This window comes from Eptesicus fuscus, chromosome 22 (genome assembly GCF_027574615.1).
Source record: "Eptesicus fuscus isolate TK198812 chromosome 22, DD_ASM_mEF_20220401, whole genome shotgun sequence".
In the NCBI taxonomy this organism is placed as follows: domain Eukaryota; kingdom Metazoa; phylum Chordata; class Mammalia; order Chiroptera; family Vespertilionidae; genus Eptesicus; species Eptesicus fuscus.
This window is the reverse complement of record NC_072494.1, coordinates 8,384,620-8,401,035: the sequence shown is the minus strand read 5'-3', so window position 1 is coordinate 8,401,035 and position 16,416 is coordinate 8,384,620. Positions and strand designations below refer to the sequence as shown.

The 16,416-nt window shown below is 49.1% G+C and overlaps 1 protein-coding gene across 1 annotated transcript in view; it reads left to right on the top strand.

Annotated features, from left to right (window-relative positions):
- PHTF1 (putative homeodomain transcription factor 1) overlaps positions 1-16,416 on the top strand; it is a 32,655-nt gene that overhangs the window by 13,535 nt on the left and 2,704 nt on the right. The window contains exons 3-15 of the mRNA XM_054711976.1: positions 373-442; positions 1,280-1,438; positions 4,967-5,123; positions 6,355-6,489; positions 7,648-7,807; positions 8,623-8,796; positions 8,904-8,993; positions 9,698-9,916; positions 12,019-12,147; positions 12,558-12,830; positions 13,784-13,915; positions 14,427-14,513; positions 15,962-16,117. Of these exons, the coding sequence (XP_054567951.1) occupies positions 373-442; positions 1,280-1,438; positions 4,967-5,123; positions 6,355-6,489; positions 7,648-7,807; positions 8,623-8,796; positions 8,904-8,993; positions 9,698-9,916; positions 12,019-12,147; positions 12,558-12,830; positions 13,784-13,915; positions 14,427-14,513; positions 15,962-16,117 (1,941 nt within the window). The remainder of the gene's footprint in view (positions 1-372; positions 443-1,279; positions 1,439-4,966; positions 5,124-6,354; positions 6,490-7,647; positions 7,808-8,622; positions 8,797-8,903; positions 8,994-9,697; positions 9,917-12,018; positions 12,148-12,557; positions 12,831-13,783; positions 13,916-14,426; positions 14,514-15,961; positions 16,118-16,416) is intronic.

Here is a 16,416-nt window from a genome sequence, read left to right as displayed (position 1 = left end):
GTATGTCTTCCCTTCTATCCTGTCCAGCCTTCGAAGACGGAACCATGATGACCCTTACTGCTGTCTTCCCAGCTCCAGGAGAGTGTCTGGCATATGGAAGACACACCTTGAATATTTGTTGATTGAATGAATGAATGAATGTGTTTCTGTTGCTAAGGGAGCGTTTCATAGTTTGGTATTTATCGCTGGTTAATGCTAATTTTCATTTTATAACGTAGGTGAGAAGTCTAGAAAGGACCAGTTCCTTTAAGGAGCGTGAGGACTAAGCATCTCCAGTTAGAGGGAGTCAGATACAGAGAAAAAGAAACATAAGTTTGCCTTTTGCACTTAAAAGGGCTTCTTTTCTTTACTCCTGTTTCTGTTCTGTCCTAGGGCTTCAAAAACAAACCAAAAAAGATGGGTCACATAAAGGCAGACTTGATTGACGTTGACTTAATCAGAGGTGAGTTCTAAGTTGGGTTGGTTTCTCATGTGTATTATTATTTCACTAGAGGCCCAATGTACGAAGATTCATGCAAGAATGGGCCTTCCTTCCCCTGGCTGCCAGCACCGCCTTCGCTCCTGACCGGAGCTGCCTTTCTGCCTTTGCTCTGGCCCGGAGCCACCTTTCCACCTTCCCATGCTGCCCAGAGGCCCTGAGCGGCTGGGGTGGTGTGGAACGCCTGCGTCGTCATCATGGTGACGACACAGGTGTCCCGCCCTGCCCCCGGCCACTTGGCGCCTGTGTATGCAAGTTAACCCGTCATCTTTGGGTTAATTTGCATACTCACTCCTGATTGGCTGGTGGGCGTTGTGAAGGTACGGTCAATTTGCATCTTTCTCTTTTATTAGTGTAGATATGGTACTAAAGGTTACTTTTAGCTATCGTCTCTATGTGATAATGTACTTGAATTTCCCAAAGTAATCTTCTTACCTTGCCATTCAGGCATTATCGGTCCCCCCACTTTGCTTAAGTTCTGTGTGGCTACACAAATTACATGGTTTTCCACATGAGTCAAGAGGGAGGGATGAACTGATAATTAAGACAAATATGCAGCACTGTATCACATTCAGGTGAGCCTGACTCATTTTGAGCTTGTGTCCTCATGACTGAAGCAAGGAGTTATTACATCTGAGGCGTGAGTTATTACGTCTAAGAGGATTCTTTTTGTTAGGCTACATGCTGATTTTTTTATGTGCCCATTTTTGCTCTCACCTGTTTATAATAGAGTGTTACAAGTGGGCATCTGTGTACAGTGTATGCAAATGTTCGATGTTTTGTTTTCTTACACATTTAAAGGCTCAACATTTGCCAAAGCCAAACCGGAGATTCCGTGGACGTCCCTGACGCGGAAGGGGCTGGTGCGAGTGATGTTCTTCCCCTTGTTCAGCAGCTGGTGGATCCAAGTTACCTCTTTAAAGATCTTTGTTTGGCTGCTGCTGCTCTACCTCATGCAAGGTAATTGGAGGAACTGGAGTAAGTTATGCCCCTTTCTTTCTGCTGCTTTTGCTGTTAGATGGCACAGACCTTACCGCTCTGACATTGACCCTTGCATCTGATGGCTGGAAGTGCAAAGAAATGCAGGGACACAGGGACATACCGCATTTGGAGTTCATCTTAAAATTATTTGCTCAGACAGAGCAGACACCATAGTCGAACCCTCCTCCCTCCCCACCTGCCTCACGGCCGGGCCTCTCAGTCTTTTCCTCTGTCTGGCACTGACCGCTGGCTCACCTCCAGGTGGGATCCCCGATGCTCGTCTCACTTCTAGGTATTCTCAAGTCCCATTGCTTTAAATTAGTGAGTACGCTGATGGTTCTCAAATGAGTACCTTCAGATCCCCCTGCTGAACTGCAGACTCGTAAATGCCATTTCCGGCTCGGCATGTCCATGGAGATGTAGTCGGTGTCTTGAACGTAGTCATAATGGGACTCTAGATTTTTTTTTATCCCAAAACCTTTTGTGTGTGTGTGTGTGTGTGTGTGTGTGTGTGTGTGTGCAAGCTTGTTCCTTTTTAGGACTTGCATTTCATTAGATGATGTCATCAACCACCCAGTTTTCAGTTTGCAAGTGAAATATCGTCTTTGTAGTCTTCCCTGCCATCAGCTCTCACATCCAGCCTGTCACCGAGCCTGTAAGTTCAGCCTCCGAAATACGTCTGGAGTCTGTTTATCTGTCTCGAGCCATCGTCGCCCCCAGCACCGGCATCCCTCTGCTCGGGCCACTGGAATACATCTGCTCTGAGTCCTCTTCCCACCAGCCATGCTTTGCACAGCACTTGGAGAAATCTTTTAACACAGGAACCCTATCATGTCATTTTCCTGCTTAAAACCCTTTAGTGATTTCTCACCGCCTACAAAATAAAACCCAAACTCCTCACCGTGGCCCGCCATGCCCTCCGTGACCTGTAACTGCTAACCTCTGGGTGTCACGTCTTACCGCTCTCCTCCCTGCTCACTCTACACGTAATGGCCTTTTTCTGTTCCTCACACAGAGCTGTTCTCTCTGAGACAATCCTCAGGCTTTCACCGGGCTGTCTTTTTTCTCATCGAGAAGTCCTCAGCCCAGATGGAAGATGCCACTTCCACAGAGAGGCCATCCTCTCTGCTTTCTAAACAGCCCGCCCTCCCCCAGTCACGGCCGCAGGAATCTATTCTCATTTGTCTGTTACACATCATTTCCCCTCTCCTCACTCTGTGCAGCGACCAGGGTGTCCTCTTTAGCACGCTGTGGCCACTGCCGGCCAGGGGCGCCTTCGGCAGGTGGGCAGTGGACACGGTGGCTGTACCTGTGCAAAAAGACCTGGGTTAGAACACAGCAGTGGAGGTCGGGTGGGGTGGAAGGATTTAGAGGGATTTTAGTATTTGTTATGTTGGTTTTTTTGAATTAAGTGATAAAATGACAAAACTATTTGTGAATTTATAAACCTGTAAGTTTTGTTTTCTAAAGTCATGACAGTGCCGCCCAGTGGAATTTCTGTGCTGATGGAAAGTTCCACAGTGCCCAGCACAGCAACTGCCGGCCACGTGGCTACTGGGTGCTCAAAATGTAGTTAGTGTGAATAAGGACGTGAATTTTAAATTTTATTTCATTGTGATGAAGTCTTCATAACTATCATTTTAATGGTTGTATAATATTCCATTATATGGGCATACACTCATTTTAATGTCTTTTTTGTTGTTGTTGTTGTTAATCCTCACCCGAGGATTATTTTTCTATTGATTTTTAGGGAGAGTAGAAGAGAGAGGGAAAGACAGAGAAACATCGATGTGAGAGAAACACATTGATTGGTTGCCTCCTGCATGAGCCCTGACCAGGGCCTGGGCCCGGGAGGAGCCTGCAACCAAGGTACGTGCCCTTGACCGGAATCAAACCCGGGTCCCTTTGGTCTGCAGGCCAGTGCTCTATCCACTGAGCCAAACTGGCTAGGGCTCATTTTAATGTCTTTATAATAGTCTGTCATATGGGTTTATCATAAATACCTTCTTATAGTTGCTCAGTATTCCATTATATAAAATTTTATAGATCCATAATTTACATAACTGTTTCCAAATTGTGAGCATTTAGGTTGTTTCTGATTTTTTTCTTTTAATAATACCACCACGAACAAAATTTTCCACATTTTATATTATTTCTTTAGCACTTATTCTCTGAAACAGAATTGACAGACCAGAATGTCAACACTTTAAGGATTTTAGTACATACGGGCACAAGTAGGTTTACAGTTGTGAGTACATGAAACAGTTTACTCTTGTATTATTATTTATTAATTATTGTTTTTTTCAATATAAACGACTATAAACCTACTTTGGCCCCACCTTGTATAGTGAAATTGTTGGTGACACAGTTCTTTTGGAAAATAGTGAGTGAGGGTGCCTGTTTACCATAGTCTTAGCAGCATTATTATAAACTAGAGGCCCGGTGCACAAAATTCGTGCAAGGGGCTTGGCCCTTGCAGCCGCCGGCTTGCCTCGGCCCTTGAAGCCCCGGCTTCATCTGGAAGTTCGGCTGTCCCGTCTAATTAGCATTTTACACTTCTATTATTATAGATTAAAAAATGGTTACCTAATTTGATATACAAAAAATAGTATTGTACAATAAAGAATTATTGTAAAAAATAGTGTGCTCCTTTAATTTTTTTATTATTATTGTTTTTAATATATTTTATTGATTTTTTACAGAGAGGAAGAGAGAGGGATAGAGAGTTAGAAACGTCGATGAGAGAGAAACATCGATCAGCTGCCTCCTGCACACTCCCCACTGGGGATGTGCCCGCAACCAAGGTACATGCCCTTGACCGGAATCGAACCTGGGACCCTTCAGTCCGCAGGCCGACGCTCTATCCACTGAGCCAAACCACTTTCGGCGTATTGTGCTCCTTTAATGTGCATTTCTTTGGTCACTTGTAAAGAGAAAGTTCCATTTTTTCCACGTGTTTGTTATTGAGGAGTTTCTTTTGTGTTGAGATAAGTTGTGTGTTAGGTTTCATAAACCCCGAGGTCTATGTCTGGATTACACGTTCTGCACCATCGACTCGTGTGGTGATTCTTTTTTTTTTTTTTTAATATATTTTATTAATTTTTTACAGAGAGGAAGAGAGAGGGATAGAGAGTCAGAAACATCGATGAGAGAGAAACATCGATCAGCTGCCTCCTGCACACCCCCTACCAGGGATGTGCCCGCAACCAATGTACATGCTCTTGACCGGAATCGAACCTGGGACCCTTGAGTCCGCAGGCCGACGCTCTATCCACTGAGCCAAACCGGCTAGGGCACGTGTGGTGATTCTTGGGCTCGCACTGCCAGAAAGGGCTCCCCTTTTCACTCAGCTAATGTGCAGGTAGATCGCGTGGTAGGGAATCATGTGCTGTTGCTGGTGTACTTGGTAAAACGATAGATTTTCTGTAGAAATAATTTATAGACTTCTTAGAATTGTTTTTTCAGACGACCCCTAACGCTTTCCATTTTGAAACCTCTTCTCTTCAGTGATAGCACTTGTGTTGTATTTGATGATGCCCATTGTGAATGTGAGTGAAGTCCTTGGACCCTTGTGCCTTATGCTGCTCATGGGAACCGTCCACTGTCAGATCGTGTCTACGCAGATCGCACGGCCGTCGGGAAGCAATGGGAGTCGGAGAAGGAGGTGAGCTGCGCCGTGCACTTGTCGTCGGCTGTGTTCTGGGAGAGGCACTGTAGATACCGAAAAACCTTTGATTAAAGTAATAAAAAAATCTTCCCGTTTGCATGTGTTCATTATTATTTTTTGGCTAAAAAGGAAAAGAATGCTTTGCTTTTTGCTTTTCTCCCTGTTGCTAAGCAGACTTGTCATGAATTCTTAATCGCAGGCAGGACTTTGTCATTCAGTACAGCTGCTTAAAAGGAAATAAATTCCTATACTATTTCTATATTATTCTTTATTAAAATATATCAAATAGTGATTTTGAAAAAGCATTCTTCTGCAGAATTCAGTCTTAATCAAAATTTGGTGAAAATTCACTATAAACGAGGATCTTAATGCAATTGGGTCACTGCTACTAAACATTTCACCTTGTCTCAGTATGCATATAAGAACGGATTTCTAAGTGCTCTAAACTTCTGATGACGACTGATTTGACTTTTCTCCACGTTGACTTCGTGTCGTGATTGGTGAGGTGCTGTGTGCGGGCTTTGAACTTGTTAAAGGTCTCGGAGGCATATGTGCTATTATTTTCCTCAGAGTATCTGTAGATTTTTGTTTCCCTAAGCAGGTACTAAATAAGATTATTTCCACTTGGTGTAATGAATTTCAACATATTTATTCTTATTTTTTAGTATTATTTTCTTCTTTTTTTTTGAGTATTATTTTCAAAGTATTTTTTTTCCCCAAAAGAAGATTCCTTGAAAATTCAGGTCGGTTGACATAATGTTTGCTGAGGGACTCAGATGCTGTGCTGTGTCTCGGTGGTATTTATAGGACGCGTCCTTTGACTACATGGGAGAGCAGCACTGAGGGACCAGTTGCTGTTATTTTGTGCTCTCCTGGCTAAACGTGCCAAATGGGTAGGTTTCCGACATCCGAATTACAGGCCCCGTGCCTTCTGCTGGGGGGCCTGGAAGGACCGTGTAACGCAGGTGAAGGCCGTTCTGCAGTGTTCTTCAATAGCAGTTCTGTTTCTCTAACGATTGAACAGGGTGATAGCACAGGCCTTTGTTTGGAGCCTCCTTTTGCCCTTGAGTCAGAAATATCGCTGCTAATTGATCCTCGTGATAGAAAGTTCGTTATCCTTAATCTCAGGTGGCAGCCGTTAGGGTCATTTTCTGGAGGGGCTATTTCGGGCAGAAATAGAAAAGGTCTTAACTAATCTGAAGTGTTGAAATGTTTGTGTTTCTTATAGAAAATTACGAAAAACTGTGAATGGCGACGGGAGCCGAGAAAATGGAAATAACTCCTCTGATAAAGTCAGAGGAGTCGAAGCTGTGGAACCCGGACCCTTCGCCAGTGGCTTTTGGGGGACTCTCTTTGGCTACAGGTGAGAAGCCCTTACGTTGGAACGTTTACGTGACGTCGTCTCCACATCAGTGTTTGCGTGGCGTAGACTCCGCTCGGGCTCTGGCGTGCCCCGTGTAGGCACATTATCATCACGTGTGGTTTTCGAGGCTCTAGCATGAACTGCTTCCCCAGCAAGTGCCCACTGTCTGTCAGGTTACCTGCAAGCCCGGTAACCTACCATCCATGTTCCCTCCTGCTGGACCTCTAGTGATGGTCAGACCACAAGGTTACAGACACAACCACGCCCAACGGGTAACTGTCTTAAGCCAGGCGCACCATCATCACGAGAGAAGGAGGATTGGGAAAAGATGAGGTCCTTTCAGTGTCCGCGCTGCCGCCGCCTGGGGGAGGGAGGCGGAGCTGGCGGGAGGGGCTGTGGACGGAGGGAAGTGGTCCAGGACATCCTCCCTCGGAGGGAAGTGGTCCAGGACATCCTCCCTCGGGAGCCCCGCAGGCTGTGACCACACGCGTAGGACTCAGAGCAAGACTGGCTGGCCGCATATTAATGAGTGTGACTAGAAAGTAAAGGTCTTTTAGTGGCCATTTTGAAGATGAAGTGTGTTCACATATTTTCCCAAAGAGATATCTACCCTCTTTAGCTGGTGCGTGTGAGTTCTCCTTCCTGAGCCTCGGGCTGGGCCCTGGCATGCCCCCTCGGCGGTCACGGCACGGATGTTACATGACCGCATGCTGACCGCAGGCCAGGCCGCCCCAGAGGCAGCGGTCATTCGGAGTGGGGGAGCCCGCAGGGGCCACGCAGGAGCTGAGCGCTGCCGGGCTCTGAGGCCCAGGAGAGGGATGGACATTCTACAAAGTGGCGCATCTGGCCATGGGAGGGAGGGGCCGTTCGTGTTTGAGGGAAAGTGGACCATCCTGGGCACCTGCTTCCTCTCAAGGAACTGACCCGAGTCTTTGGAGACGGGGAGGGCGGGGGGGGGGGGCGGGGGGGGAGGGGGTGGGAAGGGGGCGGGCGGGGGGTAATCATTGTCTTTCTCCACCTCACCAAGCGAGAAGTCTAAACATGATGACGTCTGAATTTTCTAGCTTTTCAGAGTAAAATCCCGAATTTACTGGATTGCATGGAAGATGCTCATTTCAGGATGCTCGTCAGTCATCTTTTTTCTTTTGTAAAAAACAGGACTAAAAGAGTGAAATTAATATGTAACAAAGAGACGGACACCAACAAGGACACCGGCTACCTGCGTCCCATCATCAAGAAGCGACAGGCGCGACCAGAGGTTAAAACGTGGCCGGCAGCGGAGAAAGCCAAGTCTTCCGACGGAGAGAAGGGCCGCAGGGTAAGACCTGTGGGCGTATGTCCAGCGGGATCTTTTCTTTCCCGTGTGAGATGCTTCCGTCCCGACCCCCGCGCGAGATGGGAAATCACGCTGATGGGCTTGTACACTTTGTCTGAACAAGTGAGTGACCTACAAAGGCACCGGACGGGAAAGGGGGGCGGCAGGACCGGAGCTTATCCTCCCAGTTCTGGGACTAGAGCTGCGCTGGCACCTGCTGCGGACCAGCCCTGGGGCTGGGAGGTGCCGCCGCGGGCTGCGGGTAGAGGCGCGGTCAGCGCCCAGAGAGGCGTGGGCCCGTGGGAGGTGTGGGAACCCGCGTTCTAGGTTTAGGGCGAGGCGTCCTGCTCTGTGTCTAAGACGGACTGCTTCTGTATCTCGAAGATTTGTTCTCGCTTGTTAAGCTGTGACATCACGTAATCACAAAAGTAGCTAATATTTTTGAGTCGTTCCTGCAGCCGGGCACCACTCCAGGCCTCTGCCCGGGGAACGCGTGCCGTTTTTGCAGCAGGTCTGCGGACGGGCGCTTTGCCTGCCGTTGCTTTTCAGAGGAGGAACCGAGCCCCGGAAACATACGAACTTGCCTGAGATGGCCGGGCTGGGGGTCAGGCTTAGGGTCGGACTCCTGCCCGGGCTTCTCCCCGCCCCGTAGCCTCGTGACTTAGGCCGTTCAGTTTCAAGTTCAGGGTTGTTCTGTATCGTGGTCGAGCGCTGCAGGGGCTGCTGTGTTGTTGCCTTTCACTGCGTCCCGGGTTTTGCCGCGTGGCGAGTGCACAGCGTGCGTTGCGAGCCCCTGGGAGGACCTGCTGTCTCCGCAGGAGGCCTTCCGGCGCGTGGGGAACGGCGTGTCGGACGATCTGTCCAGCGAGGAGGACGGGGAAGCCCGGACGCAGATGATGCTGCTGCGCCGGAGCGTGGAGGGGGCCTCGAGCGACAACGGCTGCGCAGTCAGGAACAGAAGGTCGCTGCTCCCGAGGCACATCAGCTCTCAGGTACTTCATCTCAGTTGATGGACGTCCAGGCGTGAACTTCGGAGCCTTCGGACAGTCACACCGTGTCTAACATGTTTCCTCTCGCTCGCCGGCTTGATACTCGGCAGGTGACCAAGACCACGGCCAAGTGGTGTCATTTCATGCGGGATTCCGACAGCCTGGCCGAGTCAGAGTTCGAGTCGGCAGCCTTCAGCCAGGTAACGGGTCCCGTGGCGCGAGCGTGTTCACGGACAGTGACTTTCTCATCCCTGTCCGGGTGGTTGTTCCAAAGCGTGTTTATACCTGCCTGCCCCTCCCCTGCCTCCACCTCTGTCCACCTAACAGCTTCTCACCCCAGAAAGAGAATGAACTCTTCATTCTGAACTAATCTTTTTGTTTATTTTTTCACTGTTTTGTTTTCTGAGGAGATTTATTGGGGCTACATTAGTTAATAAGATTATATAGGTTTCACGTGTGCGTTTCTGTGACACATGGTCTGTGTGTGCATAGGTGTGCTCACCACTCACAGTCGGATCGTCTTCCGTCGCCATGTATTTGGCCCCCTTTACCCTTGACTAACCGCCCCCGTTTTGACCTAATCTTATGCTATCATAGGTGAAGCTCAGGGAATGAGAAGCTTGCTTAATCTTCACCTGCCAAGTGGAGTGTAAATCTGATGAGGACAGGCTGTTGGGAAGGGACCCCTACGAGGTGGGAGTGGGGGGTCCCATCATGAAAGCTGAGGGCGTGTTGTACGTGGGGACGTTGTGGTTCAGAGGTGGAGCATCTGTCATGTGAGGTGAGGCCTTGTGACTGACGGCGGGAAGCTTGCCAGCCGTCGCCATAGCGTGTGTCACCATGATTTCAGATACGTGACAGTTTCTAAACATGAGTGAGAACACACCTTTGTTTTCCTTTAAAGGGCTCTCGATCAGGCGTGAGTGGTGGCTCTCGCAGCCTCAACATGTCGAGAAGAGACTCGGAGAGCACCCGCCACGACTCGGAGACGGAGGACATGCTGTGGGATGACCTGCTGCACGGCCCAGAGTGCCGGTCCTCCGTCACCAGCGACAGCGAGGGGACAGCGCCCACCCTGCACTCGGGGACCAAACGGGACCCCAAAGAGGATGTGTTTCAGCAGGTCCGTACAGGCGATGGCAGTAATCGCTGAGATGTATTGTGTCCCTCCCCTGTGCCAGCACTGTATGGTCCCATTTACCTTTGTAATAATCCTATTAGGTAGGTGCTTTTATTATCCCTAATTTAGAGATGAGGAAATCGAGCATAGCATGATGATTTTGACTTCCTTTGTACTCTTGGGATTTACAGTATAATTTTAAGGCATATGTAAGAACTAGAGTCCCAGTGCACGAAATTCATGCACCAGTAGGGTCCCTAGAGGCTGCCGGCTGCCAGCCAGGGCCTTCCTTCATTCTGCATCGCCCCCTGGTGGTCAGTGCATGTCATAGTGAGCGATTGAACTCCAGGTCTCCTGGTCGAACTCCCGAGGGGACACTTTGCATAGATATATGTAAAAGCCTAATATGCAAAGTGTTCCTTTGGGAGTTTGACTGACAGTTTGATCGCTCGCTGTGATGTGCGCTGACCACCAGGGGGTGGCATGGAACGAAGGAAGGCCCTGGCCAGCAGCCAGAAGGCCCCTATCGGCCCTGATCACCAGCCAGGCCTGGGGACCCTACCCGTGCATGGATTTCGTGCACCGGGCCTCTAGTAGATAGATAACCAGGTAAGATAAACTCTCATGTCAAATGGGATTCACCATGTCCCAGTCCCCACACCTCGGCTTCTTTTGGTCCCCACGTTTCTGAAAGCCACCACTAACCACCCCCGGCAGAAACCGCGGGCACGCATGCCCTCCCCGTGTTCCTGAGGGTCCTCACTTGCTCTGGATCCTGCTGTTGAGCATCTGTGTGTCCTCCTGGGCCCCCCACTTGGTGCCCATCATCACCGGCTCCCAGCGGGTCCTCACAGCGGCCCCCCACAGTGGCCCCTTCACTGTACTTTCCACGCTACAGCCACAGTGATGTGTCAGATCTGATGTCAGCCCCTTAACGTCCGTGGCTTTTCCCCTCCTGGATTATTCGATTCTGTTCCTTTATTTGTTCTGATACAGTCTCCCCTCTGACCACTCCTTCCCTGCTCATGTGCAAGGACCACATCTGTCTTGTTCACATTGTATCCATAGTGCATGTCACATAGTAGGTGCTTGGTAATTTATTTTTCATTTACTTTTGCCAAATCAATAAGTGCTCGTCAACATGCTAAGCTTTGGGGTAGGAAGAGCATACACCATACGGTCCTCCATTGGAAAGTTATGTTCCGGTTTGGGATAAGATTATGATATCGTAAATAAGTAAAGGACACTGAAAATGCGGCCTAGAATTAGATGCTAACATGTCTGATAGAGACTGTAAGGCCTTTAGTTTCAGGGGAGGCCGCAGGAGGCTTGTGGGGGATCAGAGAGGACCACGCTGGTGAGCTGGGCCCTGAGCCGCTCGCCGCCAGAGCACAAGGCGTGACCTGGCCGAGGAGGGGCTGCTGTCACTGCGCCCCTCTCTCAGGGTTCGGATGCTGTTGTGCGTCCTGATGAGACTGGAGAAAGGCTTCCCTCCGCCGTTACTCACGTGATATCCGCGGCCTCGCGCCTCTCACGGCTACCTGCCTGCTTCCCCAGGAGAGCTGTGTTCCCTAGAACAGCTCTCCTCCATATCCGATGAGTACTCCATGCTCATCCTCACGTCCATACGTTTAGAGAGGGAAGCAGCCTTGGAGATTGTGGTCTGGTTGCTGTAACCCAGTGGTCGGCAAACTCATTAGTCAACAGAGCCAAACATCAACAGGACAACGACTGAAACTTCTTTTGAGAGCCGAAAACCGACTTCTGCGCATGGGCCACGAAGTTTCAATCGCACTGTACGTGCACGCCCGCACGTGGTATTTTGTGGAAGAGCCACACTCGAGGGGCCAAAGAGCCGCATGTGGCTCGCGAGCCGCAGTTTGCCGACCACTGCTGTAGACCTTTAGCTTCTCTCCAGGTTAAAAAAAAAAAAAAAGGGCCAGAACTCAGCATCATGGAGGTGGCCTTGGAGTGATGCGCTCTGTGAGGGAGACGATGGGGGAGGAGGCTGACCGTGGCCGCCGCAGCCGGGGAGCTGGGCACGGGGGATGTGCTAACGGAGGAGAGGAAGCCGCGGATAGAAAGGGCTCTGCTTTTCTCCTCAGAACCACCTGTTCTGGCTTCAGAACTCCAGTCCCGCCTCTGACCGGGTCAGTGCCATCATCTGGGAAGGAAACGAGTGCAAGAAGACGGACATGTCCGTGCTGGAGATCAGCGGCATCATCATGAGCAGGGTGAGCTCATCGTCGGCACTTTCTGGATCTCTTTGGTTTTTCAAAAAATCCACTTGGTGACCAGCAGCCATTCCACAGAACTGTTTGGTGATGGAACAGTTTTTGAGACACAGATGTGTGTATTTTTAATTTTGTAGTCCTCGCTTTAGGTGGCAGTGTTTTTGTTGTGTTGTGAAGGTCTCTCTGAGCATGATCCGTCGTTCAGGTATATTCTGCACATGCTCCTTATGTCATGTGAGCCTGGTTTTCAGTCAGATCCAAAAGCCATAAGTCCAGGCAGCGTTTTCATTTTCCACTTCTTTTAGATGTCGAGGTTTAGTCGTTGACCACCTAAGTAGTGTTTGACAAATACTGCTGCACAGCTCCACTCAGCTGTGTGCTCGTGACGGGCGTTTTGCATCCATTCCCAGGTCAACGCGTACCAGCAGGGCGTGGGCTACCAGATGCTGGGCAACGCGGTCACCGCCGGGCTGGCCTTCTTCCCGTTCCTGTACCGCCTGTTCCGCGCCAAGAGCCTGGACCAGCTCAAGTCGGTCTCGGCCGAGGAGATCCTGACGCTCTTCTGCGGGGCCCCGCCCGTCCCTCCTGTTGTCGTTCTGTCCGTGATCAACTTCGTGGAACGGCTGTGTCTCACGTGGATTTTCTTTTTCATGATGTGCGTGGCCGAGAGGACGTATAAACAGGTGGGTGGACATGCAGGTGCTCACCTCTGCGTTCACGTCTGACGCTTCGTGGCATTCATCCCGTTCTCTTGATTTGTTCTTTCTCCGCAAGTTAGCGTGGGCAGGGAGCGGGGAGCGGCGGGCTTCTGGGACTTGCGAGCTTCACGTTGGCGATGCTGATGCTGCACAGTGACTTCCTGCCGTCTGTCATCTTGCTGAGCCCGTGGGGGTTGGGGGGCAGTATGTGGCTTCGCCAGGGAGCGAGCCCCGCCGACTGCCTAGCGCCTGCGTCTCCCTGCGCCTTGGCTGGTTTTCACCCGGGCGCATGGAGTAATTGTCACAGCGAAAGGATTCTGTGAAAAGTGGCCGAGTGGGAATGAAAAGGATTGAAATTTGATCTGAGTTGGGGGTTGAGGACTTAATATATCGGTGGCACGTGCAAAAAAACAGGGATTTGAATGGAAATGTAATTTGGGAGTAAGTCAGACTTCTGTACAAACACTCGATTTTTAAAAAAAATATATTTTATTGATTTTTCACAGAGAGGAAGGGAGAGGGATAGAGAGTTAGAAACACCAATGAGAGAGAAACATCGACCAGCTGCCTCCTGCACACCCCCCACTGGGGATGTGCCCGCAACCAAGGCACATGCCCCTGACTGGAATCGAACCTGGGACCTTTCAGTTCGCAGGCCGACGCTCTATCCACTGAGCCAAACCGGTTTTGGCCAAACACTCGTTGTTGAAGCTGGGGACTCCCCAAAGGTCTCAGAGAATATTCCTTGCGAGTGTGGGGAGCGTGCCTCTCTGAGGAGCCGGACCCTCTCGTGTGCCGCGGGAGCAGCAGGAGGACGCAGCCCGCTGACTCGGATTTAATCCTTTTAACCATTTTCACATGCGGGACCATTGCTGACAGTCGGACAAATGCACAGGCACACGTCCACTCATTTTGTGATTTCTTTTCACCCCCTCTAGAGATTTCTGTTTGCAAAGCTTTTCAGCCATATTACTTCTGCCAGGAAAGCTCGAAAATACGAAATACCTCATTTCAGACTGAAGAAGGTGGAGAACATTAAGATCTGGCTGTCGCTGCGCTCCTTCCTGAAGGTGAGTCTCCTTCGATGGACGGCAGCGGGATCCGTGGGGGAGGACGCAGAAGCCGGGCTCGCGGACACGCCTGCGGGCAGCGCGGGCCGGGCGGTTCGGGGCTGGTGGGTGTGATGGCGTCAGTGTCTGGGAGACGCTGCACCCCAGGTTGGAGGTGATACCTCTCCAGGCCGGTGTAGGTTAATGAGAGCTTAGGAACAAAAAAGAAAACGTAAATCCCCAGGGCGGAGCGGTACATTAGATATTGCATCTTTTTCTGACTTTGGGACCAATATCCCAGCTGGAAATCTGTCAGTGACTCACTCATGCCCTTAAGTAGAACAGCCTGGGTCTCAGTGCCTAGTTACAGTTGAAGGTGCTACAATCCTATGTCAGGAACTTATAAATGCACATTCTAACATGAATGCCGAAAGACCAAAGAAAAAGGAAACAAACAAGACATACGTGAACGTAGTGAAGTTCACGCTGTCGCTGTTGGTAACCTAGCAGTGAACCCGGCGTGTCTCCACAGAGGCGGGGCCCGCAGCGTTCCGTCGACGTGGTGGTATCTTCAGTCTTCCTGCTGACACTGTCGATTGCTTTCATTTGTTGTGCCCAGGTAAGCGTTTCCTCTCTGTATTGGACACTTCACTGCATTTAAGTACATATATATATATATATATTAACATTTTTTAATTGGTTGATTTTTAGAGAGAGAGAGAAACATCGATTTGTTGTCCCACTTATTTCTGTATTCTTTGGTTGATTCTTGTATGTGCCCTGACCTGGGATCAGTCCCGCAACCTTGGTGTATCGGGACGATGCTCTAACCCAGTGGTCGGCAAACTCATTAGTCAGCGGAGCCAAATATCAACAGCACAACGATTGAAATTTCTTTTGAGAGCCAAATTTTTTAAACTTAAACTTCTTCTAACGCCACTTGTTCAAAATAGACTCGCCCAGGCCATGGTATTTTGTGGAAGAGCCACACTCAAGGGGCCAAAGAGCCGCATGTGGCTCGTGAGCTGCGGTTTGCTGACCACTGCTCTAACCAACTGCTTGGGTCTAAGTACATAGGTTTCTAATGTGTCTAAATTTCTTTTGCTCTTTTGAATACTTGTTAATTTTCCTAACTTTTGTCATGAGAGTAAAGGTAATTTTGAAGTCCTTTAAGACCCCAAGTTCACTCTAATTTAATTTTAGTTGGTAATTTTTTTTGTTTTGTTTAGTTGGTAATTTTTGAGTGATGATAAAATTATCACACCATGATGGTGGCAAAGTCAACAAGGGTCTTGGAGGGCAGTGGAATTTGCTAAGAGGAGGGGAGAGGGGAGAAAGGAGAGGGAAGAGGGGGGTGGGGAGAGGGGAGGGGAGAGGGGAGAGGGCCCTGGGGAGAGGGCCGCTGCGTGGTGACTTTCTGTTTTTCAAAAGCCTGCATTTGGTCCCGGAGCATTCATTCTCTGTATATTTTTCAGTAAGTTCCACTTTACCTTGGGCTTGCATGAGTAAATGTCTTTACTTTGGAATCAACAACAACAAAAAGTTGGAAGAAAAAAACACACACACCCCAAAAACTATTCCCAGAAAACTTGACACATAACAGGTATTTGACCACTGGTAGCTGCCGCTGCTGTTGTTCAGATTCTGAAATGGAGTACAGAGCTGACCCTTAGATCTCCTGGTCGCCCCGCTGGGATGGGCCGTGCGTTGTAGGGAGCGCTGTGGGTCACAGGCAAATCCAGGGCTTTGAAAAATGGTCACCATGTCATTGCGAGTGGGCACACTGGTGGTTCAGAGGCTGGGGATGTTGGCTTTATTTTACTTACTATGTGTTCCCCCTTTGTTACTTCCGGACCCTTGCTGTCTTTCATGCAAAGGAAAAAGTCTAGAAAACGTAGAGAAATACATACCGACTAATTATACATAGATAATATTTAATGAGTTAAATCTCTTCTGAGTGTTAAGATATTGCTATCTTGTAAACATTTTAAAATAGCTGGCATAAAGGAGTAAGTATAAATTTTAAGACAAATGAAAAACTTTACTTTTTTTTGGTCCTTCGTATAGGTTCTCCAAGGACATAAGACTTTCCTGAATGATGCTTATAACTGGGAGTTTTTGATCTGGGAAACAGCTTTACTGCTGTTCTTACTGCGCCTGGCCTCACTGGGGTCTGAAACCAATAAGAAATACAGCAACGTTTCAATACTGCTTACTGAACAGGTACTGCTGCCTGCCGGTTGGCCCAGTGGTTAGAGATGGCACAATAAGATTCGTGCAGAAGATTCGGGGTGGCATTCAGAGTCTGTCACTTTCTAGCCACATGACCTTTGTCTCTCTGTGATTGTCTCCTTATACAATGAGGACAGTATCTTCCCCACCTGCTCCAGGAATTGTTATAAGAATTAAGACCTAATGGATTGAAAATACTTTGTATACTATAAAGGTTTTCTTATTGGTGGGACTGGAGCATACTGTTACTCTCATATTCTACATCAAGTATTAGATTTTAGGAGTATTTG